This window comes from Aplysia californica, unplaced genomic scaffold, assembly GCF_000002075.1.
Source record: "Aplysia californica isolate F4 #8 unplaced genomic scaffold, AplCal3.0 scaffold00555, whole genome shotgun sequence".
NCBI lineage: Eukaryota > Metazoa > Mollusca > Gastropoda > Aplysiida > Aplysiidae > Aplysia > Aplysia californica.
In genome coordinates, this window is record NW_004797825.1 from 123,466 (window position 1) to 150,591 (window position 27,126).

At 37.9% G+C, this 27,126-nt stretch overlaps 1 protein-coding gene across 1 annotated transcript; it reads right to left on the minus strand.

Annotated features, from left to right (window-relative positions):
- Window positions 1-1,074: 1,074 nt before the first annotated feature.
- LOC101863213 (BRISC and BRCA1-A complex member 2) lies at window positions 1,075-26,953 on the minus strand. The gene is made up of 12 exons (XM_005106767.3): window positions 26,861-26,953; window positions 20,599-20,761; window positions 18,788-18,870; window positions 18,100-18,197; window positions 17,582-17,764; window positions 16,998-17,072; window positions 15,078-15,178; window positions 14,569-14,668; window positions 14,072-14,142; window positions 10,904-10,986; window positions 10,186-10,336; window positions 1,075-1,807 (listed from the first exon to the last, which is right to left on the minus strand). Exons 2-12 carry the CDS (start codon window positions 20,730-20,732, stop codon window positions 1,744-1,746), a joined length of 1,143 nt encoding a protein of 380 aa, XP_005106824.1. The 5' UTR covers window positions 20,733-20,761; window positions 26,861-26,953; the 3' UTR covers window positions 1,075-1,743.
- Between the last annotated feature and the right edge of the window lie 173 nt (window positions 26,954-27,126).

Sequence of the window (27,126 nt, forward strand, 5' to 3'; positions counted from 1 at the left end):
ACAACAAAAAATAACCCACCCCCACTCACCCAAAAAACAAAAACAAATGCTCAAATATATCACCACAACAGAAACAAAATTAGAACTGACCCCCGCCCATAATATATATTACCACAGCAGAAACAAAATTAAAACTGAACCCCCACACACACACAACTGAACAAATCCTAACCAAACCAAAAGCCCAGTTGAACATTAATAATTTTTAAAAAAACGAAAAAAAATCGAGAACCTGTAGCACCATAGTAAATTGAAGTGGATGACTGGTATTCCATTGTATCACACAGCTTTGTTACCATTTCTAAAATTAATGTAACTTCTACAGCAGGGTGTCCAGCAATATTTCCTGAAAAAATATACTACCTGAAAAGAAAATGTACTACCCAGCAAATCAAGCACCAGTTCATTTATGCCATCAATAACATTAATATTACATAATTTATGAGTATGGAACGAAAATAGCACACAGCAAAGTCCAGTTGACAAAAGGGAGGATAGACAGACGATCGCACGCTCGCTTGCCACTAGATTTAGATCTAATGCATGCACACAGGGTGACTGCCAAACTGGCTTCTCAATTTTCCAGTGGGTCATCCATTTTTCAGGGGCATGTTATATAACAACACACACACACACACACAATATATCCTGTCAACAACATGTCAGTGTTGCAATGGGGTCTTAGTTTTAGTCTGTTATATTTTCCTCTCATTATTAAAATATTATATAAAAATTAATCCTGCTTTCAGCTTGTGGAAGGGCCTAGAACCAGAATATCGACAGTCAAGGTATGAAGGATCCCGATTCCACACACGGCCTGCACCAACGTGCGCTTTGCAGAGAGCTCTAAATCTTATCAATATTCTGAAATTTGCTTCCACGTTTTTGTCCTCTGGTGTAACCTTCCCCCACCCTGAGTGTATCTTATAACTTATTTTAAAAAATTCAATAATCCCCTCACCCATTCCATAGTCCTTTACTTCGCAACGCTCAGACTTCGAATGCGCACAGGTTCACTGACTGGTCATGATGGAGAGACAGACAATCTAAAAATCAGACAACGCTTGTATTTCCTTTTCTTTTTTCCCCCACAATGACAAGTCCGAGTATTTATTAAGTTTTATTTGCACGGCGGCATGTTCAATGTTTATACTGCACAACCTGCATGTCACAAATGTTGCGTTATCAGTCTATCGCCGACAAATGTCAGGGTGGTATCAAAAGCGAAAGTAAATCTTGATTTTCCCTATCGAGCTTCGGTTTGACACACACTTCCGCCAGCCGTCATAGCCGCCTGTTCGCGTGAAATGTACTCTCAGACGGGGAAAAGCTGAACGAATCTATTATCACAATCGCGACCGGCAAAAATAAACTTACTGACCTTATCGGATTTGGTTTTCAAATATTCGAGTCCCGTGATTTTGATACTATAATCTTGACAAAAGATGGGACTTGGTAATGGCTGAGTACCGCGGCTATGACTCCGTTCACTGAAAAGTCCTGCTGGCTTCATCACTCTGTACGCAGATTAATTTATGACTGTTTACCAAATGTTTACTACCTTCACGGCAAATTTACTACCATTTACAACCTTTACGACCAAGGCGGAGAATTTATGATTTTTTAATGACTTAACGACCTTGCTGGACACCTTGTACAGCCATTTCCCTTTGTTGAGAGAATTCTTGTTTCATAATGATGCAGTGATAGAATCACAATAGTCTTTCTTCCATTCTAAAGCTTTCATTTGTCTGAGTTGTTTACAGATGCTCTTTGGAAACTCCTGATCTGATCCAAGATGAAGGCACTGAAAAATATAACAAGCAAAAATGTAAAGATGTTATGACAAATTAATTTGAAAAATGAATTGGGCAGTTGTTTATAAATCCCATACATCCAAATGAATAAACACAATATTTGCAAACTGCAGGAAAGAGCAAGAGTACAACTATTTGTAAAAGAAAGTGACATTACAAAAAAAGGACAAATGGACTTTGCCACTGATGCCACACTCAATTGAGTAGGGGAAGTATATAAAATATAAGTAGGTACCGCAGGCGAGCCGTTTTCAAGGCAGACAGCTACGGCTGGAGCCAGATTTGGACAACTTCATCCAACTATTAGCTGGTTTTAATTTTGGTAAACATTAATAAAAATTATACCACTGTTTTCTGTGTCTTTCCTTCTCCACGGTGAACGAGAAACTGATACTTATGATTGCATATTTAGTTTTTAATTGACTTAAGTTTAACACGCGAAAACTCGGCCGTCTCGCAATTTTGCGCGCTTAGATTTGGTGGGGTACTTGTTTTAAATTTCGATTTCTCAGTCGTGAATCATTGAATTTTCTTGTGGTTTGAAACATAAAAATCTGGGATTTCAGGAGAATTTCCGGGGAATGTGTTTATGTTTTTATTCCAAGCTGAAAGCTTGAGTGGTACGATGTAAAGACGAAGAAAGCATTTCAAAATATGAAATTCGACACAAGTCGGGCTATCCGTGCCAGGATCATATTCCTAGACATCTCTACCATCAAGTTTATGTGTTTAGAAAAGCCAACTACGTTCCACGAAGTAGAAATATTACTTTTTCTGAAGTGGGGTAACAACCACTTTCGGGAGATCGTCATTCTGCCATTGCGGCTGTTCCATTGCCCATTTCCACCCCCTCTGACTTGACCCAACCAGCAGTCGATTATAATGATGGTTCAGAAAAAGAAACATTCGATAGATCTGTTTATGGCGTCAAATTTAAGTAAGTATTATCATAATTTTCTTTTAGGATACTTATGAATATCGTGTTTTGAAAATTAAGACTAAACGGCCACCACTTGCCGTGTGGTTGGATTGTTATTGTTTGGTGGGAATCACGCCGACCTACATTTTCCCCACCTCATAGTGAATTTATTGCGATCTATACAAATGTATCGCTTCGTGGTGGTATTTTTGCTGTCTTTTCAACTAAGAACACCTTATTTATTCTAAATGCATCGAAATCTAAGCATCTCTTGTCGACAAAGTGAAAGAATAAAACCGTGAAGAGTTGAACTGGGAGTTTTATTTATAGTAACATGTCATCACACACTACTAAACACTCGGAAGGGAGTTACCGGGTGTTAGTGTTACCGATGGAAATGTTCGTAGATCTATTGTTTGGCATTTAATTCGGTAACAAAAAAGGCTAGATCTACGTTCTTGATTGGTGGATATTCAATTATTGAATCAACCAGCCTTTTTACGTATTCTTAGACTTAGTTAGACTTAGATGTCACCTGACAGAAGGCTAATTGGAGAAATGCCCCCCCCCCCCCCCCCCCACTCTTTCTTCCATCCACTTACTGACTGAACACACGATGATACATTGTATTTCCCCAGCCACTGGTTTCTTTCTCAGCTAAAATGATAAATAAATCTAGAACTAGATCTATATTATACAAGATGAGCCACGGTAGAACAGTATGTTGATTTAATTCCAATTTTTAAACCCTCTGAGCAGAAATCTTTATTTACTGAACCAATATTGATGATTTTTTTCACATCATTGTCCATATCTGAAATGTTTGGAAGGTTTTTTCTTTCTATAATAAACTAATTCACTGTACAGAGCCTGAAAAGAGCTTTAATTTGATATATAATGCAACCTTGTAGCACAATTTGTTGATTTTATATGAATTTTTTTCCAGTCGGCAGGCGTTATAATTTTCACTCAATAATGGCAGGTTTTTGGGTATTAGGGTCCTATTATGGAGTGTTATGAAAGGTTTTAGTAAACAATTTTCATTTGGCCCCGTAGAGCTTGCATTGAGCTTTAATTTGATGTATGATTTAGCCCTGTAGCTTAATTTGTTCACTTGTTGTGATGCTTTTTGCCCGAGGATGTACCAGAGTTCCCCTAATTTTTTTCCAAGAGGCGTTTTTTGCACCGAAGCCCACTTCAGAGGAGTCCAGAAAAGTTACTTATGGTCAGAGAGGTCTGAAAATAATTCAGCTAAGTCTATGCATGTATTTGTAATGATTGTGTGATTTTCACTAATGTGTAGGCAGTTTTGACTAATTTGGAGGAGGTTAAAATAGGGTTCTGAACTCTTAATGACAAATTTTGGCATTTTTTTCTTCAATTTTTGAAGGCCTATATCTTGGAAAGCAGTCATTCTAACAAGCTTTGATTTAGAGATATCAATATTTGTGTTGACAGCTCTGGGAAAAACAAAGTTTTCATCGATTTGATCATGCACTTTGTATTTTAGAACACCTCAAACATGGGTGAAAGTCGCAGTTGAAAAGGTTTCGTTCAAAAATAAAACTTTGAAATACCATATCTCGATTGTTTATTGATGGATTTTGATAATTCTTTTTTCAATGTTCTTGTTTCATAGAGTAGATTTGAACCCCTGAGGTTTAAACATCAATATTGTTCAAAAAATTTTTCACTTGTGGTACCTAATATAAGATACAACAAGCAGGAAGCTCACTTAATAAATGTAGTAACAGAAAAGTACTACACCAACTTTAGGACAGATGTTATGTAGAAGCATTGAACACAATCGCAAATGACACAGCAGATAACATACACAGAACCAGACAAAAGATTGTCATTTCCACAGAAGCTTTCTCTGTACTATCACTAAGTGTCTTTCCAAATCCCCTAAAAAAATGATAATACCGTAAAGGATACCACGGCAGATTTCGTCATTTAGACTCTCCCAATCCTTCAATGGATCCTCGGTTACTACAGAATCTAAGGTAAGGAAAAATTATAACAGGTTGGCAAAGGAAGGAGGACAGCTGGAACAGATAGATAATTGTGTCTCCTGCGATGGTGAGAAAACAATTATCAAGTTAATTTTTTACAGAGAAAAAGGAAGCAGAAACACTCCGACATAACCTGCTTGACATCTCCTATGAAGATCAACAGATGGGAAAATGTCATAATTTTTAGAATCAGGATAGAATACAACAGGCTGTAGGCTGATGTGTGAAGAAAGCTAAGTACCGGCCAGTCAAAGACATGCTTGCACAACATGGCAAACCCTGACCACAGATGCTTGAGGAATGCCCAATTCAAGACAGATCCAGGGTGGCCTTATGGACAGAGCATCTTAGAGACAAGCTAGACCTGCATGTGAGCCTCAACCAGATTGTCTGAAAATTTTGCGCACCCCCCCCCCCCCCCCCAAAAGCCTTTGTGGGTGTCATAAGGAAGGACTATCCGAGTAACGAGTGACCACCCCAACAAAGGGCGATAACATAAAGAAAGCCGAAACTTAAGCGGCTGAAGATCGACTCGGACAGGCGCCAGTAGGTGTCTGCTTGACTCCACATAGAGAGCGCCTATTGCCGATCCCTTTAAGCTCGCGTTGCATTGATCTACTGTTGTCTAGTCTGCCTACATCTACCGTATCTAGAATCTAGTTCTAGGTCTTGAGTGATTACAAATTTACAAGAATGGACTCGTCATCCGAGAGGGGGAGGGGGAGAGGAGGAGAGGGGGGAGAGGGGGAGAGAGGGGGAAAGAGAGAGAGGAAGAGAGAGAGGGGGAGAGGGAGGGAGAGGGTGAGAGGGAGGGAGAGAAAGGGAGGGAGAGAGAGAGGAGAAAGATCATCTTCCCGTGTCCGGTAGAATGTCATATAAAATTGCAATAGTATGTCATAAATGTGTCAATAACAAAGCTTCCTCGTATCTTAGTGATCTCATCCAGATGTATGTTCCATCTAGATCACTAAGATCAGGCGATCAGTATCTTTTAAGAGTTCCTTGAAAAGGGGGTAAAAAATTAGCTGAAAGTGAAAGATCGTTCGCCCACCTTGCTCCGTCAGTTTGGAACTCTCTTCCCCAACCTTTGAGACATACAACATCTGAGTCTAAATTTTTAAAAATCTTTAAAGACACATTTAAAGACATCTTTTTTTGTCTGTAGATTCAGGTTCAATACAATGTTATGGAAATGACTATGTATCCAGTTATGTATTTTGTGATTTGCATTGTGTAGATTTTATGCTCATTTCGTGACGACGTGTAAGCGTGCGTGTGTGATAAGCAAGTAGATGCGTGTGTGTGCGTGTGTGTGTGTGTGTGTGTGTGTGTGTGTGTGTGTGTGTGTGTGTGTGCACACATGTGTGCGTGTTATGTGTTCGTGAGTGTGTATGTGTGTGTGTTTGTGTGTGTTTGTGTGTGTGTGTATGAGTGAGTGTATTTTTGTGTTTGTGTCGCGTGCGTGAATATTGTTCGTACATGTATTTTATGTAAAGCGCCTAGAGCTGTGTTTACACGGGAGTGGGCGCTATAGAAATGATCTTCATTATTATTATTATTATTATTATTATTATTATTATTATTGTAAATCGACATCCATTTTGACAAGACACGACACAGCCAGATAAGCAGATCTCTAGACGCACAACGAAAAACTACACAGGCCTCGTCTCTTCAAAATCACACTCTATTGACACAGTAAAGCCGAGATATCTAGATCTAGAAAAAAATTTAAATTAATTACACTACAACACAGCTGGTATTCATGAAGCATAATATTTTTGGGGGAAAAAACACGAATTTTCTTAAATATTGCTTAAAATGCAATTCTGCTCGGTGACCACCCTATTTTGACGATGCTGATTTCAAAAATGTAATTAGTTTTTGTCTACCGTGAAGCACCAGCTCTGAAATGACCATTAAAAATTGTCCCCAGTCCAGTCGGGTGACATCACACAAACCGCTGAACCCGAGTTGGCGACGGCGAGACAGCGAGACGGCATTGGGAGTTTGCGACCTCGGTGCTTTCTTGTCGTACCTCCATTTTTAATAACAGTGAAAACAGTTCATAACAAAATGTGAGTTAAAGAAGAAGTCTCATTTTCACTGTTAAAAAATGGAAATATGACAAGAAAGCACTGCGGTGGTGAGTTGACAGCGAGACGCCCTTCCCAGTTTTTCGGCGTAATAAGAATGTAGTTTGGATTCCGATAAAGCCGACAACTCCGATCCGAGTTTAAAGCTGCCTGCAGTCGGCCAGCTCTATGTGGGGCAAGTTGGAAATCATAAGAGAATTTTTATGCCTATCGGCGCTTACTGAGTCAGTCTCCGAAATCGGCGTTCTCTATGTTTTCGCCCAAACACAATAAAGAAGAGACCTAACCCTACCCCCAAAAAGAACCTGCAACGGGCCTCATGTAAAAAGGCCAAAACAAGTCCTAAATGAAAAACAAAAATTAAAATTAAAAAACCACACTCCAAAACAAACAAGGAGCATATAGATCTAGATCTAGATCTATATGGTTTACATCTACATTGCTTTTGGGTTTGATACAATAACACAATAGAATTGGAATATGAATACTCAATATAGATCTAGTAATCTAAATAAATCTAGATCTAGACCTACATCTTGTAGAACAAGTGAATAGGAATAGGCCTTGAACTAGAAATCCGCATCCGATTCCGAACAGAGGGACTCAGCTGAGTCTAGATTCTAGATCTAGATCTAGATAAATAAATAATTCACGCACCTGATGAAATGCTTATTTTTACCAATATTAATATTATTACACCACAACCTATGATAGGGTTTGACACCATAGAATTGGAATATGAATCCTCCATTGAGGTCTATAATGATCTATATAAATCTAGATCTTGATCTAGATTCTATTAGAACAAGAGAGTCCTTTTTCGTACTCGCATTTCTACTTAGGTTCCGACAATTATGTCGGAAACGCAGACGTCGGAAGTCGGCGGTGCGCACGTCGGCGGTGCGCACGTCGGCGGTCGGCACGAAAAAGAAAGTGCCGACGAAGCCGACGGGAGAAAAAGGGGTCGCTGGCAGTCGGCCATACAGGCGGGCCTAGCGATAGCATCGGCCAGTTCGCGGGTCGAGTCGCGATTGTCCGATTTCAGACGATTGTCGGCAAACATGCAGGTCTAGACAAGCTCAAAACAACACGGAATCACTTTCAAGGACTGCTGAATTTGTGAAATTGTCTAGCACCATCAAATGAAAAATGAGGAGGAAGAAGAAGAAGCAAATGAAAATTAAATTAATGACAGGAAAATCAAAAAGATCCTTTATCATTTTAAAAATCTGTGCAAAGTATACTATGTGAGGGTATATATTTGCCTACTGACTTAAAGTTTTCATTTTCTTCCAGAATCATGGGGGGGGGGGAGGGATCTTTCTTGTCCTAATATATTAAATACACGGCGTCACTTTTCGCCCGATTCTGTTACTTTTAGTTCGCGTGACTCAGCAGCCCGCCGGAGCTCCCCGGCTCGGGGTCACGGGGTTAATGAGCCCTGAGGCGACTTTGCCGGTGTCGGTCGGGAAGTTCGCATTTTTGACTATGTTTAAAACGATATAACTTCTTCCCCATCCCACACAGCAAACCATTACGCGAATGTACTAAAAGCTCAATGTCTTGAGATTTGTTCTGCGTTAGAATGGTTGGTTTCTGTGCCATAGTTTTTGTTCTAGACAAGTGTTTGTAGAGTACCCAATTTGTCCTATTTTAGTTACAAAGTTATGAATAAATGATTGTTATTTTAAAAAAGGCACGACAGATCTCTCCAAATTCTGTGTTAAACTGACTACGAATATCATGTCTTTTATCATGACAAACCTTAAATCTGCGGTAGTAGTAATAGTCAAGTTCTAAGAGAAGAAAGATGCACATCTGCATATTTTAACTAAAGACGATCAGCGTTAGCTCTTATTTTACTATTAAACAAGAGAAAGTTACTCTGCGTTTGTTCATGAATCATGCTGTGTCTGTGGCAGCCTGCATACAACTAAAAAGATATAATATAAGCGATTTAAAAAACCACAAAACCGTGTAAATACATGGGTAGAGATAAACTTCTAGTTTGGAATAAAAATAACGACAGCTAAAACATTCATTCTTAGTTTTTGTGTAGGAAATATGCGCGGACACAATTATGCATGTAAAGAAATCAGTCACATTGTCAGTTATTGCAAATGGTCATAGAAACGTAAAAAAAGCTGGAAAAGTCTGGTGCTGATTCAGTGTCCCTGGAAAGCTAAAAATTATTCTTATAACCCAATTACGAGAAGTCATCCCTATTATTCAGTCAACTTACAAAACCTAGACTTAGCGTTTTAAGAAAAGTAAGCAATTTCTGGAGTGTATCAGATACTGTTCGTGTATTAGATCTACGTTGAAGATATACTCTAGCACTAAAATCGATTTGTACTTTTCATTGAGAAACTTCATGATAACTTTTATAAACTTTCGAGAAAATATGCGAATATTCATGATTATATTAGACACATAAAGTTGTATTTGGAGGAAATACTTCGTAGCGAATTGTGTGCCCGATGGATAAAATTGCAAAATTACAGCCTTCTATTATAAGCGCAGATACCATCTTTTCTGAGTATCTGCACTAATGTTATGTCGTCCATATTCCAAAAGTTCGACAGATTTTGACGATGCGTTTTTTTTTAATCGATTTTTTTTCATTCACGCTAGTCCCAAAAAAATTACAATTTAGCATTGCCGACTCCAGCGCTTCTAACGAAATAACCAGACAAGTTACAACGTCCGTTCTTTTTTGAGTCTCAAGAGCAGAAATGCGTGCTTTGGGTGCACTAAATGAGAATTACCATAAACACAAGGATGCACCTTAAATTGTACGTTGAAAAGTACCAAAAATTAAGTCGGCCCAGACAGAGCGGCGACAGGGAGCTGACCCCCGTGACCCCGACGTGATAAGGCGCCCGCCGGGGAACCCCCCGCGGCAACTAAAATTCCACTGCCGGTGCGCCGTGAATAAGCCCACACAAGCAGAACTCACAGACTTTAGCATTCCTAATTTCTGAGATGAATCAACTCTTTCAATCCCATAAAGAACCTTTAAAACTGAGAAAATCAGCTGTAAATGTCACAATACAAACTTTTTAAATTTCTACTAAATAGGAAGGAAGTGTAAATCCTAAATGCTTCTGTACAGCCCAGTCAGCAAATCTAATTAAATATGACTTACAACTTGTAAAAAAGTATCACTTTTTCTATAAATGAAAATTACTCATATTCTCATCTCCTTACCCACTCAAACTGAAAAAAACAGGAGCTTCGTATATTCGCTGATGTACAAAAAATATAACAACATGACTTCAACCAGATCGAAGACAATTAACCCTACGCAAAAAAGTTAAAAACAAATGGCAGCAGACCTGGCTCTTCTTGCCATTTCCATGCCACTCCAGCGTGGACTGTATGGGAAATCAGTGTATCGTTCAAAGTACGGTTGACGGTTTTGATAGTGGTACACAGACTTCAGGATAAAGGTAGGATGCTCCACCGGAAAGTACAGAGGCAGTTCAGCTGAAACACAAACAAAATCTTTGATAGAGGCTGATAGAGGCTGATGAACTAAGTAAGCATTACTGAACTGGAATAGAAACGGTGAGGTACAAGCTTGTCTTTGTTTTAATTCATGACATTTAAGAAGAACATCTATTTCATTTGAAATATTGAAATAAAACACAGCGTAAAATAGTTGCGCTTTAAAATTCCTAAAAATAAGAAAAGACACAGATGCATCTGAAACTTTACTTTATTCTTCTACTAGTTTTAAGTCCTTTTCAATACAGAACTTCAGCAGATTCTTCCTCCAAAAGCAAAGGATAGAGCAGACGATTTAACACAACACGCATGTGAGATTAACCAATTATCTTCCGAAAAGTAGCAAGTGCAAATATCTTGTCAGAGGAGTGGTTCTGACCAAAAAAAAATTCACTGGGTGATGTGATTTAACTCATGTATTGATAAGGCACATTAACACAATACAAATACAATACTCACTACCATTCTGTTTGCCTATTAGAAAAATCAAAGACTCTATACTTGCTATGTAGCTTTGGATAATTCGTTTCTGCAAGTAACACTTACCCGTGAAAGTAAAGAAAAAATCATTCCATTCTAGTAACAAAACAATCTTTGAAAAGTGCTGTGCATCATATTCCAACACTGACCTGTGAAATGAAATAGAAAATGTGAGGCATCTTAGTGAAATCAGGCGTTCGTTAAAGTAATGAAATTAAAGAAATCAACATTCTTTTTTACCCGTTTGGCGATTAAAACATTTTGTGTTTTGTTTTTGGCTCAAAGCATTTTAAGTCCACTTTAAAACACATTCTTGCATGGACTTTATTGAAAAGCATTCATAAAAGGCACAGAAAATGTAAATTTGTAGTTTCCAAGGGCACTACCAATCCGTAAGTCACCAAATTTTGGCGACCATTTTCTCACAAATTTTACCTCTGATACCAGACAACTCCCTCCTCCTTCTCTTGACTTCTATTCAAGTTAGATAGTTATTTGATTCCTCAAAAGCAAGGCAACCATACAGGCTTTAAGATTATACAATTAACAACTCCATATGCCTAAAATCGACGAGCGCCTGATTCCACCGGGCTGCCACACAGAAGAAAAAGAAAATGAATCAAATGACCCATACATTGTACAGTAGAGCTGTGCGATTTTGAGGAAACAAAAAATCATCGAAGCTTCGAAGAGTGAGCTCACTATTCATGACATTCGAATACCTCCGTCAAAAGTTTTTTTCTTATATATGATAAGCATGAACCCAGACCTAAGTTCCTCTATTCTACATTCCCTAGCTATTCACAGCACCATCGAATGTTTTTTTCTTATATAAGATAAGCCCAGATCTAACTTCCGCAATTTGAAGCGCCGTCGAATGGTTTTTTCTTACATAAGATAAGCCCAGATCTAACTTCCGCAATTCGAAGCGCCGTCGAATCTTATTTTCTTATATGTGATAAGCTCAGATCTTACTTCCGGTATTCACAGCGTCGTTGAATGGTTTTTTCTTATATAAGATAAGCCCAGATCTAACTTCCGCAATTCGATAGTCCGCCAGTCATGGAGCGCGCGCGTGTTGTCGTCGCAGACAGTGCTATGTGTTGACATCACGTCACCGTTCATAGCGCTTCGAATTTCGAGTAGGGTCAGGGGAGCTCATTGCAACAGCTAACTTCATGGAAAAAACATTCGCTGCGCTTCAAGAGTCATGTGCCCTTGCTTGAGCTGTCCATAGTGTGGCGAGTGAATATTGAACGGTAAGAGATATTCTCTAAAAAATTGTTTTATAATTCTTGTAGGCTCCTTTTATCACACTGTCTCGTAACCATCAAATAAAGAGTATTTCTGCACATTTATCTTAATGATTTTAGATATAATTTGTTCCAATTTTTCTAATTTGAAGAAAAATGAGACAAAAATCCATTATCTGTTCGAAAAAAAAATCACACAGCATTCGAATGGCTCTGCCACACTTCGAATAGCTGTGAATAGTGCAAAAATCATGAATGTCGAATAGTAAAGTCGAATGGGCACAGCTCTATTGTACAGTAGAATTGGGACTCACCACACCCTCAGATTTAACGAAAGGAAAGGATTCTCCATTTCTTTTATTCATTAAAATCAATAAAACACCCTGTGTCCACAGAACAATTAAATGAACAAGCTCAGAGGCACAGAGGTCTTTTGACTTATACAACCAATAAGAGGCTTTTTTTCATACTAAAACATGGGTTGAGTGTATGCGAGATCTGGAGAGGTCTTACTGATTCGTGACAATGTCATACCCCCCTCCCCATTTTAAACAGTTATAGACTCATATCTATGGAATGAGTTGTGCACAGGTCTGTGGGATCAAACATTTGGTAGGCTTAGTCAAAGCTGGCCCTAGCTGTAGGCTCTACTGAGTATAAAACATATTGTCGGACAAACAGTGCTTCATATGACACAGGCACGCATTTGACTGAAGTGTGCTTTCCAGGTTCATTGTATACAATAGCACTGCAGATAGTTCAGTTTTCAACGTTATTTTGGCCTTTGTCTTAGACATCTGTGTTATGGAAACAAAGAGAAAAAAATTACCCTCGTTTAAGACCAAACTGCTCTGTATTGAGGAAGTTGAAAAAGGAAAAGAATGAACAAAATGTGTTTTGTTCTGATCAATAGTGCACCAAGCTCTCTGTCAACTTTTTTTAAAGACAAGGATAAGACAACAGCAGCCATGAACCAAGGAAAACGTGTACTAATGAGACAACTTAAGACTCTACTTGAAGTAGAAGATGTTGATAAAGTATTTTGAAAAAAAACAACAACCAAAAAGTGAATCTTGCCCAAGCCCGGCCTTATAGGTCAGGGGTTCTGCCAACAGAAGCAAGAGCTTACATAAACAAGCAAGTCAGGACACCATTGGTTCTTTCCATCTATTCTTGCACTGTGATATAATCAGAACAAATGTTCTGGTTGCTATCAGTAAATAGCGCCCATCCTAGTCCCACTTTCCTTTCAATGAACATTCAAGTTCAACAAAATTGAAAATGGGACAAACAACTTTATATTTTAAAAAATGTGTTTTTTATAGGAGAGGGTTTTACAGCGCTCGCAGCTGCATAAGGTCATATGAGCGCCAAGGGGTGGGTGTCAACAGAGAAGTCTTTACTGGGAATCAGACTTAGACTGCTCACCTCTCTAGCTTCAACAGCACAAGGTCTGCTTCGACTATCAAGGCACCCCGGAAATAGCAGGTCAAAAGAGAGTGACAAACATACAAAAGAAGTATAGGAAAATGACAATAGTAAGGACCAGGAAAGAAAAAGCAGCAGTTCCCTGTTGTAGATCAGGCATTGTTATGAGCGTGATATGAGTCAGCCCATTTACAATTCTACTATGCTTGAACGAGAAATGTCCCCCCTTTGGGAATGGCCTAAAGACACTACAGTCAGTGGCACTGCCCCGGGGGGGCCAAACAACTTTATAGGATGCGAGTTTCACTGTAATGTAAGTAAAATAGTATACATTGATCAGCTTGGGAAAATAGCTTACATGTCAGCAAGAATCATAAGCAGTCAATTTAAAATAAAAAACAACAACCATAAAAAACACCCTAACCTACCAGCAGATATGTGTTTGTCAAAATGATGATTTTTATACTTCATCCTAATCATCACAATTTTCCCATGCCTGTTTCTTTCCATGGCAATATAAAAACACAGATTGAACGCTTCAAAAATCTTTTACCTTCCGAAATGAGCAAGGAAAGCTGCAATGTAGTCTTTCCTCTTTTCCAAGCCCTCTGAGATGACTTTAATCTGACATAAAAAGATGACAAGTGAAAAAGATTTTTAAAATTGGGTTAACATTAAACACACAGTCCCTGTGTTAACTTCATAAATAATAAAAAACATGATAATTGATTAAGAAATGATCAATGAAAAGTGACACATGATCTCTAGTATCCAAATACTTATTTGCGAATGATGCATGCGGTCTGAGGCACAGTGAAAACGTGATTTATAGTGTTACAACTTATGAGTGAAAAAAGAACAAGAGACAGACTGGCTATAATTTCAGCGTGTGTGCAGCCACGGCTTGCTTCCCACAGGTGTTTGCTGTTAGGTGGACACCACTGAAACTTAAAAAACAACCTAACAGCGATATAAGTGATGAGAAATGAACCAGACATTTCAAAGCATTTAAATGTACTACTCGGAAGAAGTGTAACAGTATCAACTTACCTGTTTCTTCAAAAGCTGTTTCATATTGAGAAAGTATTCCCCTAGAAGAATTCCTGGTTGAAACACAGGTATGCGGAGACTACCAGATCCTCCAAAAGCACTGGAAAAAAATACTCATATTTTTTAGAGATGGCAATTAAAGGTACATATCCAGGAATAGCATTTGCCTCTTAATGCAAAAGTTCTTTGCCGACGTTACTTTTTAAGCTGTTTCAATAGTACTTCTTTCATTTCAGGAAATTCACTGTTTTCTTCTGAAAACCTTACTTGGGCTGTGCTTGCCAGAGTTTATGAAAGGAGCAAAAAAAATAAAAATAATGGGGTTCTTATGAAAAAGAAACAAGCCCGCATTAAAGAGTGATTCAGCATTACAATTTTGCATTTCAGATGATGATTTAAAGATTAGATATTGTCATTATCAGTACTAACATTTTTAAAGTATCTCATTAATTCTTCAATATTAGCAATTATAAGATTCTTAACAGCAAACACTTTATGATGTTACTGACTTTTCAACGGCAGGTGAAAGATACAGCTGTGACTGAATATTGGTGCTCTCAGGGTATGGGAAACATACATGCAGGGCAGCCATATCCACACCTGGGTTTTCCTACATGATAGAAACAGAAGTAAAAAAATTACTGTATGGATCTTACCAAATGTATAAAATAGCTCATACTTCTATTCATAATTAAACAAAAGAAACACACTGACAGAAATCTTCTGAAGAAGTTTCAAATAATTTTTATTCTCCTCAAGCAAGATGTAAAGTTCTTCCATGTTAAATCTGGCAAACGTGACACACATGCAACACATGTTCGTTATGAATGAGGAAAAAGTCAGAAATAGTCAATGAAAGGAAACTGTTATACAATAGAAAACTGATTCAGTCCCCACATATGACTGAACAAAAAACATCCAGATTTGAAAGTTTGCAAATTGAGTAGGAAACGTTATTGTAAGTACAATAACCAGAACCCCACAAGACTTAACCAGGTAGTAATGCTGGATAGTTTCAAATATCTACATTCCTCTACTCGGATGATTTGTAAATAACAGCTTGCACTAAAACAATTTATTCCCTCTTTTTAGACAACAAACATCCCTTGTTCCCTCAAATAAAAACATCAGTCAGAGGTAAAAGACCGAGGCTTCTGATCTGTAACAAAGAAAGATAATAGAAGGTCATTTTTACCATCATCTATCAAAATGCTTCCATCATAACCATCTTGTACAAGTATACTTACGAACTTAGAGCAAGCATCAAAATAACATTGAGTGTGTATCTAGCTTAAGATTATTATTGTTTATATTGCTGCTCATTTATATTATGCATGTGATAGTAAGCCAACGTATGTGTGTGTGTGTGTGTGAGTGTGTGCGTGTGTGTGTGTGTGTGTACACGTGGGGAAACACCAAACCAATGTGCCAGGATCTGGACAATAAAGATGTATCTTATCTTATATTAAACACATCAAACACCCCCCCCCCCAATAACACTGTGACACTGCAAACAAGCAAATAGGTACAGTGGAACTCGGATTCAACGAGGAGTTGGATTCCCGTTTTCTTCTTCTTTAAAATCAATAAAAATAACCTAGATTCAACGAACAGTTAAATCAACAAGCCCAGATTCCACAAGGTCACTTCCAGGGTAAACAGCCCCCCGAAGACGTGGCTTCGCTCATTTTTCTCCAATAACAAACTTTATCTATTCCTGGAAACTATCCATTGCACCTGCATCGTTAACCATTATTCGCTTAGCCAACTGCATGCGACCAATCAGCGGCCTTCTTTCATACCAACACACGTGTTGTTAGAATGTGCACGTGTCTACTCTAACGTGTGTCGGGGTCGCATGAGCGGCCTGCACACGTATGACTGTGTGAGCGTGTGTCGGGGGGGGGGGGGGGGGGGGGGGGCACCAGCAGTCCGGGGGTGGAACGTCCCAGATACAAATGCGTCAGTCCCCCCCAACTGATCATTATTACAAAGATAAGCTAGTCTTGACGTAGATCTACTTGATGAATTGTGTGCTGGTCTATGGAATCAAAAGTATTCGTATGCTAGGCTCTACACAGCAACATAACTTTTCAGCAAACAATCAAGATGACACATGTGTGCATTTGAACGAACCGGTCCTTTTTGTACAGCCAATAATAAGCAGGTATTTCAGGCACCATTTGTCACTTCCCTTTATACATTATATTTCAGTGCCTGTAATTATCTACAAAAAAACCGTCTTGTTTGCTATAACGAACACTCGCATTCAACGAGATTTTAGATCAGGCCCGCCGACCTCGTTACTACAACAAGAGAAAGACTAGATACTACTAGATAGTGTCAATCTCTCCTTCCACCTCCTCACTGTCCCCTCAACTAAGCCCAAAAGTAGAAAAGATCAACTTCATTTTACATGTGCCACTTACCTGAATGAGATAAGGAGGTAGTTCTGAGAAGTCAACATCGAGTTTGGCTACCACATTTACAGTGCCTAGACCCCTCTGCAAACACAATGAGGAAAACAGCAACATTAATAGAGTACACAACTCAGAAATGTAACACCTTATTACAAACTTACATCGTTAAATATATACTTGACCAAAAAAAGCATCTGTCTAAAGGTAAATAATAATTTTTTAAAAACAAGAACAACAAAAACTCTACAAATAGCAATAACTAATATAAAGCCAAAATACTGTTAAGATAAGCAGCAAAATACACTTAACTAATCATTATGACTCATTCAGTTCCTGCAAATGACCTTTAACTCTTTATAAAAATAAAAAAAAACAAAAAATAAAACCCTCAATCCCACATCTTATAATAAAACTCATTTATTTAATTCATTTTCATTCTCAGGATACAAATCTACGCGGCAAATTAAATAATTGAAAATATCGAACTTTAAAAAATAACTTTAAAGTATCTGAGATGATCAAAACCATAACAAGGAGGCAGTCATAGCTACTATATAATGCTTTACAACATTATCCACAGAGAAGAATAATACCTCTGCTCTGTTGACAATTATCTGCATTGCCTCTACATTTTGTGACATCAGAGAAGTAAAATGCCTCTGAAGTGTTTTGTTTTGGCCCACTCTTTCAAGCTGGTATTCCTTGTACAGTTCCAACAGTTCTGATATAAGAGCAGCAAGACTTTCCTTGTTTCTCCAGTCCCAGCACACAAGGCTCTGTCAAACAGATGAACATGAAACAGATTACAAAAGACCATACTGGGAAATCCAATATCCTTAAATGAGGCTCTGAATATAACCTAAAAAGAACACAGACCTGTCAAATGTCTTAAATAAGCCCCGAATTAATATAAACCTAAAGAACAAAACAAAAACCCCCAACTATTATTACTCCCAGGAAACCCATCCTGTCAAGCAGATCTTGCTCGGCCATAGTACTCAGTGTTAACATCTTTTACATTTGTTTCAATCACAAGGACAAGTCATAAACATTTTAGTCATCTGAAGTATTAAGTCAAAGTACAGAAACTTCAACCAAATCAAATGCTTACATTTATACGCTCCATTGGGGGATGAAAATTGTCATCATCAGCATCAAATATGATGTCAGGTGGCTCTTTCACATTTGTTACATCAAATATTATTTCCCCTGTGGAAAAATAAAGTAACCTGATCAAAGACTGATTCTTGAATATTGCTGAAAACAACTCACACACGAGTCAAAACACTGTATGATTAAAATAACTAAGTTATTCAATCAGATATATATTCAAAGCACGATATTCTTAACACTTTGTGGTCATTTGGCGCAATAATGCGATGGTGAAAATGATCCATTCCGCGTTCTGTGCCAGGCCCGAAAAGTTCGATGCAGTCACTCTCCTGGCTGGGTGACCAGATGGGGTATTTTGTACTGCTGGTTAACACTTTGCTGCCTCATTTCGCCGATTGGCGATGTTTACCACCCAATTTCTTTCGATTTTCGCCAAAACATGATGGCAAAGTTTTAAGTGACATCTAAGTGTTAAAATACAGACTCAAAAAAGACAATAAAGTAAGTCCTACCAAAAGCATTTGTAAACTTTTTATTTCATTAACTGACGTACACAGGCAAAAATGCAAGAAAACAACCGTTGCAATCCTTAAAAACCATAATATAAATCGTCAAAATATTAAATTTTCTTACAAAGAGAAAGCTTTTAGGATTTATCAATCCGTGCATCAATAAGAGTTACTCACATGTCAGAACCTGATTAGCATATGGGATCCGGAGCTTGAACCTGTCATATTTTGTCTCATTTTTTCTGACTGACGTCAGAACCCTTTAGATGAAAAGACCAAAAATCGAAAGTTGTTAATTATCCTGCAAATCTTCACTAGACTATCTATTTATTCACATACTAAGAAGCAATTAAGTTTATTCAGTGTTTAAGGCCATTGGCCCACATCACAACACATCAAATACTTATTTGTTAATTAAGTAAAGTTTCTATAATAGTACAGCACATACTAAGGAAGGATCTTTAAAAAAAAGTATGGTTCATGACCATAACTACAGATTTTGAGGCTCCATGTAAGAGCAGCAATCATTCTCGTAATAATAATAATAGATAGCAAGTAAGTTTATTCAGTGTTTAAGGCCATTGGCCCACATCACAACACATCAAATACTTATTTGTTAATTAAGTAAAGTTTCCATAATAGTACAGCACATACTAAGAAAAGATCTTTTAAAAAAAGTATGGTTTATGACCACAACTACAGATTTTGAGGCTCCATGTAAGAGCAGCAATCATTCTCGTAATAATAATAATAGATAGCATTTGTATAGCGCAAATCCCACCTCAACAGCAAGCTCTATGCGCTTCACAATCTATACTATTACCCCGGCAGACCTGAGAGCATTTTGAAACAAATTCAACTTCCTGGGAAGCATATAGTGCAAGCAGCCATTTATAGGCGCTAAAACACTAACATAATGACAAGATACAGAGGATCCCCACAAATCAAACACTGCGGACGATGATTGTTGACAGCGTGGAGTTGAGAAAGCCATGTCTGCCAAAAATTTCACGTTTTGAAAGATTTTGTCATCTATATCTTTCAGTAATTAAAATTTTAGCAGCAGGCTGTATACATTGCGCTTTCTTTTTAACATTGTCAGTTTACTCAATGTTCCGAACAGTCACACAGAGTAGACAAAAGAGTTATAAGCCTAGATGTTGAGAAAAGACAAAGAAAGCCCATTGCTAATGATGTGAAACACACCACAAGCTGTTATGTGTTGAGGCTGTGTTAACGAGCTTCAGCAGAGACACTAGTCCAACGTCAACCTAAGGACTTTCGAAGAAAGGAACGATTATCTGGAAAGGAAAGACGTCGCCATAATCAGACAGCCACCGAAATAATCAGTATGGATACCTTGCGGGCTTTGGTGCTGGGGGAAATGAGCACTTATGGACCTGTCCGATGTGCAATGACGTTGTTGCCCAGGACAGGTAATACAGGTAATACAACCTAAGGTGGCACGACAGACTACATTCACTATCACCTGGATTATTTGCAGCAGTGTGTAGGTTTTATGATGTGTGTGATACTTGTCGGAAAACAGTACATTGGCAGTGCCTCTCTCTGGCCCACATCGACACCGTACATTCTCGTGTCTTTTTCTTCTTGAAGTGTGCATGACTTAATGATTTGCATTGCTAGAGGTTTGCTAGTGAAGATTCAGATGACATAACTCTTATTAAAAAATTCCACTTTCAAAGAAATGGAAGCATTTAGACTTATTGATAGTTCTCTTATAAAGACGAAGAATAAAAAAACAAACAACCCCCCCTCCTCAAAACCCCCCAGGGTTTCTATTTTCTTTCAGTTTCAGCTGTTGCTGGATTAACCTTGCTTGGGTAAAACTGTATACAACAGCCATTACAACAGGCTTTAAAAATTAAGCAATTATTATTTGAATGTAGAAGATGGAAAGAAAGTGAAATAACATTAAAAAAGCAATAACTAAATTGTACAGTGGAATACAATTATTTAAAAGTTACCCAGAAAACGGGTTGGTTATTTCCAGGAAATCTCCAGTGAGCGTTATTTTGCTGTTGTCCTGAAGCAAGCATTCAAGATATGGCTGAATTCTGGGGTCAAAGGACTGAAGTAAATCAAATCCTGTTGTAACCATCTTTTGAAGCTTGGTGCGATACCTGCAATCTGCAATTAAAGAAACAAATTATAGCAAATACAGTTTTTATCTGGAAATCTTTTCACTTCCCACTCACTACCAAAGTATAATCACTGAGTCATCTGACTAGTAACATCTCTGTTCCTTCATTTTATTTGATTTGTAGTTGATCTCTTGAAAGACGCTCAATTTACTTTTTATACATTTTCCACAAGAAATGAAAAACAGCATAGCTTATCATGTGGCAGGTCCAAGGTAGTAATTTTTACAGGTGTTCCATTTGTTATAAAGTTATAAAATGAATCCTATATGAAAAACACCAGGGAGGGGACCTTTCATCCCAAACAGATGTCACTGAAGTTTACATTACAGTGAAACTCGGATTCAAAATTAAATGAAAGGAGACAGATTCCCCATTTTTTAATTGATTAAAATCAACAAAATAACTAAGATCCAACAAACACATGAGCCAGTTAACTCAAATTCAACTAAGCCAATTGCCAGGCAAACAGCCTCTGCTGATGTGGCTTCATGCATTTTTCTCCCACAACAAAAGCTAATCTGCTCAGTTCCAAGGGACCATCAATCGCACCCACACTGAGGACCTCCACACGCTTTACCTATTGTGCACATCTACCTTATGAACAAATCAGAAACCTTCTTCTTTCACACCAGTACATGCATTGTCGACACATGCGTTGTTGACACATGCGTTGTTGACACATGCGTAAGACATGACCTCTTAGTGCGTGCCAGGATTAGGAGAGGTCGAATGCGTGTGTGGTTGTTATTGTGTGTGTCTACGGGGATAGGCACAAGCATTCCAGGTGTGGAACATCAGCTGGGACGTAGGTCATACACGTCACACTTATATTATACCCCCCCTCCCCCCAACTACAAACAACGATAGTATTGATAGATATAGAACTACGCAATAAATTGTGAGCTGATCTCTGGAAACAAAGCATTGCCGTATACTGCACCCTACACTGCAATGCAACTTATTGTTCACATTGCTATAACAAAACTAGTAGTCTATTAAGTTACAAGTTTTTAACTCTTCATCTCCGGGGGGGGGGGGGGGGGGGGGGGGCGCTAAACCCACTATGCCAGGGCCCTCTTTTAGTAAGAAATTTAAATGTGACATGTGTCACTAAATTGGTTATTTACTCTTTATCCTCGGCAAGCCGCTCCCAGAACTGCTGTGCCGGTGAGCCGCGGCTCAGGCCATTCCTTTACGACGACTTTGACATCAAATTACTTTTCAGCAATTGCCGAACACAGGTTTCTTTTACTGGAAGTTTATTCATTAGATGAAGTACTATCATACTAGGTTCGCTAGTTTCGATTTAATGATCCATTTAGTGACGTTTTCGTCATTTTTAGATTTAATACCAAAAAAGGGCCCCGTCATAGTGGGAGATCATAAAGAGTTAAATCAAATCAAGTGAACCTATTAAATTTTGGTAGTTCTTCATCCAATGAATGAACTTCTAGTAAAAGAAACCTTGCCGAAAAGTAACTTAATGTTGAAGTGGTCCTAAAGGAATGTGCCCGAGCTGCTGCCAGTGACTCACTACCACAGCGGTTCAGATCGTTTGCCACTCTGAGAGGTATAAGGAAATCAGCTAAATTTGAGGAAAATTTGAAGGAGGAAAATTTGAAGCAGCTATCAAGCCAAGGATAAGAGAAATATACTCAAGAAATTGACGTCAGGCCAGAAATTTTTTTTCATATCTAGGTCTGCACTGCCATAAAAAAAGGAAAACTAAAAACAAGAGAGAGAGAGTCAGAGTGAGTACAACAGACGAAGAAGTAGAGATCTAGTACAGTAAACAGTTTTAACCGATAAACTAGACATCACCAGAAAAGGTTGTCATTATTCACCCCCCCCCCCACTCCCCCCGTTGGGAATAAGATTTTCTCTTATTCCCACCCCCTGAGGGGATTAAAAAATATTACTTCACTTAGGTGTGTGTGTTTTTTTGCGCATTAGTTTTACTTTGATTCATATTTTTGGCCTTTTTCTTTGCTTTCAATTATAATAATTACCACAAGTGAAACTTTTTTTAAAAGAATACCATAACAAGACTATACTTTCCACATAGTGCTCAGTGAAACAAGAACTATGAAAAAAGAATTATCAAAATCCATCAACAAACACATGAGATATGATGTTTCAATATTTGTTGCACTTGTAAAAATCGTGACATGTGCGCAACTGGCTCACAACGCTGTTTCAAGGTCACACAACGTGAAAACCGGTCTTGAAAATAAAAAATGTTTTACATATATCATATTCTTAGAGAAAAACACACAAACTTAGCGTAAAAGAAATTAACATATAATTCATGTAGCTATTGTAGTGATTATGGTAGTTCAAAACTGAAAGAAAACAGAAAAATGAAGTTTAAAAATGGATGCCAATGGCTTGGTACCCCATTTTCCAAGATACAAAAAATAAACATTTAAGGCTGGATAGCTATCAAAATGCAAATCTCATAAGATATACATACTGAGACTTTACTCAATTTTTTTAAAGGGTTAAAATTTAAATACAAGAGAGATATAATTGTATCCAAGGGGTAAGCTGGCCAAAAATGCCTAGGGGAAGAAGCCAATGACAAAATTGCAGCTTGAGGCCATTTTTTAGTAAGTCATAAAAAATCAACTAATTATGCTAGACAGATGTGAAATATACCACTGGAAAGCTCATTCAAAGCTCTATCTGGAAAAAAGTAGTAGTAACTGTATGGCATGACTGGGTACTAAAGGCTGTTACAAAAGGGTAGGCAACAATTCTGAAAATTATCGTCGCTCAACAAAACATCGGACTTTTCAAAATTTCATTAGAAACCACAAAAAAGCTACTGGATAGCTCTCATTACAAGATGTGATAAAAGTAGTAGCAGCTAGTTTGAGTACTTAATGACAGTTACAAAAAAAGTAACTTAAAGTAATATATGACGTTCCGCTAAACATCAGCTGAATTTGCAAAGATACAAAAACAAAATCAACCAAAAAAGTCAGAGAGAGGTGAATAGATCTATACCACTGGAAAGCTCATTATAAGTTCTGTGTAATAAGAAATGAATAAAAGTACATGTAACTGTAAAGTACTTTTGATATTAAGGACACTAAGTGAGGAGATTGCTACTGATGATGCAGAGTCCACATTAGAGCAGGCAGCTGATATCAATTTGTGTCAGCTGACTAATTTGAGTGAGTCTGAGTTAGTTATCTGCCCCAATAATACATCTTGATGTTTTATTTGATCATCTTTTGAATTTAACGAAAGATGCAGTTGAGAGATCAGTCTCAGTATTTCCAGTTGTTACCGTTGGAAGACACTATTTAAAAAAAAAGCTTTCAAGGTATACCTGAAGTGCTACATGCAATATTCACTTTAACTTGATTTTAAAAAATTTTGTTACAATTATTTGCAATGGTTTTAGTGCTCTGCACCTAAAAATATGACAGCCTGACCCTCAAAAGCAAGCAACGTAATGTATAGATATCTAAGAGCAAGAGTGAAAGTAAAAATCTCGAGATCTAGATCTAGATATCTAAGTTTCGTATTAAATTTATTTTCACATATTTTGTATATGTTGGGAGGACAAAGTAGAACTGTCATATTCATGATTATTGTAACAGAACCCATTGACGCTTAACGGTAACGCAACAGAGGGTGAACACGTATATTTATACATAATTTAAAAAATAAAGAAGTAGTCTGCAATGCCGTAGTTATAGCCCAAGATTTTTGACAGAACGAGATTATAGGATCAGGTCTAGATCTAGGCCCAATCCGTTCATAATACATTTATGGTTCATATTTTTATGAATAAAAACACCTTTGGCCAACTTGTTATGAAAAGTAGTTGCAGTGAGGTTAAAAAACCTAAAATTTAAAAAAAAGATAAAGTTGAAAATGTGCGAAACCGGAAGCAACATTACTACTTTCTGTTCTGATGGATAGAGATCTAGATCATTTGGCTGTTCCGTCAGTGTGTATTGACTCCCGTGAAATGACCAGTTGCTTAAGTACTAATAAATTTTTTTTCTCTAAAAAACCTGAAGCATGATCTATCTTCAACAACTAAAACGTTGAATTACTTATCAATGAGATTGAACAAATCACACGATAGGTTGGCAGATTAGTTGTTATCGTATTCCCATTGTAATCCGCCTGCTTGCCGGTCGGTGTGTCGAGTGCCTCGACAGCTGCTTCTTCAGCCATTGTAACAGAAAGCGAGTTTCCCCGACACACGCATCCACAGTTTGAAGTCCAGTAGCAGTACCACGATAACAACTAGTTCAACAGTACTTGCTTGAATAAAACAAATATATTGTGAACTAACTTTACATGTAAAGCACATCTAAAAAAAAGTTCGGAATACTGAGATTTTATCGAAACTTCTCACAACATTGTCTTTCCACTTCAAATTTTACCCATTTTGTCAACAAAATCCTGGCCTGCCTAGTATGGGGGTAAAGGTCAGCTTTTGACCTTTATAACAGTGCAGCAGTTATTTCTGTACGCACTATCGCGACTGAGCAGTTTGTGAAAGAAAAAGAGTGGCTGTGGCTAGGTTTCGATGCGAGCGCCGGTCGGACGCAAAATGCGTCATTTTCCCAAATTTTATTTTAGAGCTATATTGAACATACTTCCACACATCTATTCTATCCATGAACAACACACATATTAGAACAAAACAAGTTCTTCTAACTGGTTTTTACATTAAAATCAAGCAATCATGAGTAAAAAGCTACGTTTGTGAAGTTGATCACTACGACAGTTTTCCTCCTCGGGAAGAAGGCTACTTGCCGCGATCTGCGCACCGTTTGTGGTACCTAATTATATTGATTTGATATGACGGAAAGCATTCACAAGCTAAAAATTTTTTCCCCTTTATTTAAAACCTTAGCACTCTCTTTTGAATGTACGCTTAATATTTCCTGACCAAGCATAAAAATTATAGGCATACAGATCTGGACTACTTAGATCTGCCAGTGTATCGACGAGATGCAATTAGATTAGTGTCGACCCCTGCAATTACTCCCAGCGAGTAGTCCGACACCCGCAATTACTTCCAGCGAGTAACGAGTAGTCCGATCCCTCTGATTACTTGGGGGGGGGGGGACCCCAGGCGCTTCCCCGCCCAATCTATACAGTGTGAGGTCAGAGAACCAACACTGACCTACACTGATAAAAATGAGAGCCTGTAATATAGAGCCTTGTGGGCACACGCTACAGTTTTAAATTTTGAATTGAAAGAAGAGTGAATATAATTTAAAAACAACAATAGATGAATGAGAAAAAAGCAAAAGCAACGAATTATACATTTTGACACTCTATGTATACTAGATCGAATAGAGATCTAATCTTTGACAATGAATTAGCATCCCGATTACTCTTTTTTTAAGTCTTCCAGATTCAGGATAACCTCGATTTCAGAACATAGCAAAGCACCAACATTTTTTTTTCAAAATACATTCTAAAAAAAAAAGAAGATAAGATAAAAATAAAGTAATTGAGAATCGTTAGCTTACGGAACAGGGGATCGGTTCTTTTTCTCAAGCAATAATCACGGGAATCGGTTCTAGATCTAGAATAGATTCTTTCCCGGGCCTTCAGCCTGTATTACATTTTATAAAACTAGAATCTAGATATCTAGATATAGAATCTAGATCTAGAATAGAAAGGAAAGATGAGAAGTGACCCGACCAGGGTGGGAATTAAAAAAAAATTCTTCCCACTTTGGCCTTGGTGGGAATACTCACTTCCAACAGAAAAAGTACTCGGGCCAGCCACTTAAGGGAGTACGGCTCTACTAGATCTATAAGCAAAACAGACAGGGCAATTAATCAGAAACAACCTGAACTGAGTAAGGAGAGGCTTGGCTTAAAGTGGTGGCTCTTTTAACTCTTTACGAAATTCCTCCACCAGAGATGAATCTGTCAGTAAGAAGAATAAGAAGGAAGTTTAGGTTGGGACATAGAACTTGTAACAGTAACACCGTTATTTTTTAGATCTATGTTGATGGGTTCAGGTTTGAAGTGGTACTTGTTCACTGATCAGACGTTCACAGATTGAATTGGGGGGAAAATAGTGCAAACTTCCCAACCTGCTGTCTCACTGGTACCGAGTTCTTCTGGATTAGAGAATCTAGTCAAAATCAAAACAATTGTTTCGCAGTTTCGGGAAAAACAGGAAGAGTAGCAGACCTTGGATTTCTAAAAACTTAAACTGATGTTTTGCGATTTGTGTGCAGAATAATAATATTAATCTCCTTTCAATTCAAGCTCTAACTAGATCTATGTCCACAAAATTGAGATGATTCCAAAAATAGAAATTAAAATGAACGGTAAAAAATATTCTAGAAAGAATTAG

Coding starts and splice junctions, on each gene's coding strand:
- LOC101863213 (XM_005106767.3), bottom strand. CDS start 20,732: ATGGTTACAACAGGATTTGATTTACTTCAGTCCTTTGACCCCAGAATT. Junction 18,198..18,787: donor TGCTAATCAGGTTCTGACAT/GTGAGTAACTCT, acceptor ATTTTTCCACAG/GGGAAATAATATTTGATGTA. Junction 14,669..15,077: donor CTTTCACCTGCCGTTGAAAA/GTCAGTAACATC, acceptor ATTTTTTTCCAG/TGCTTTTGGAGGATCTGGTA.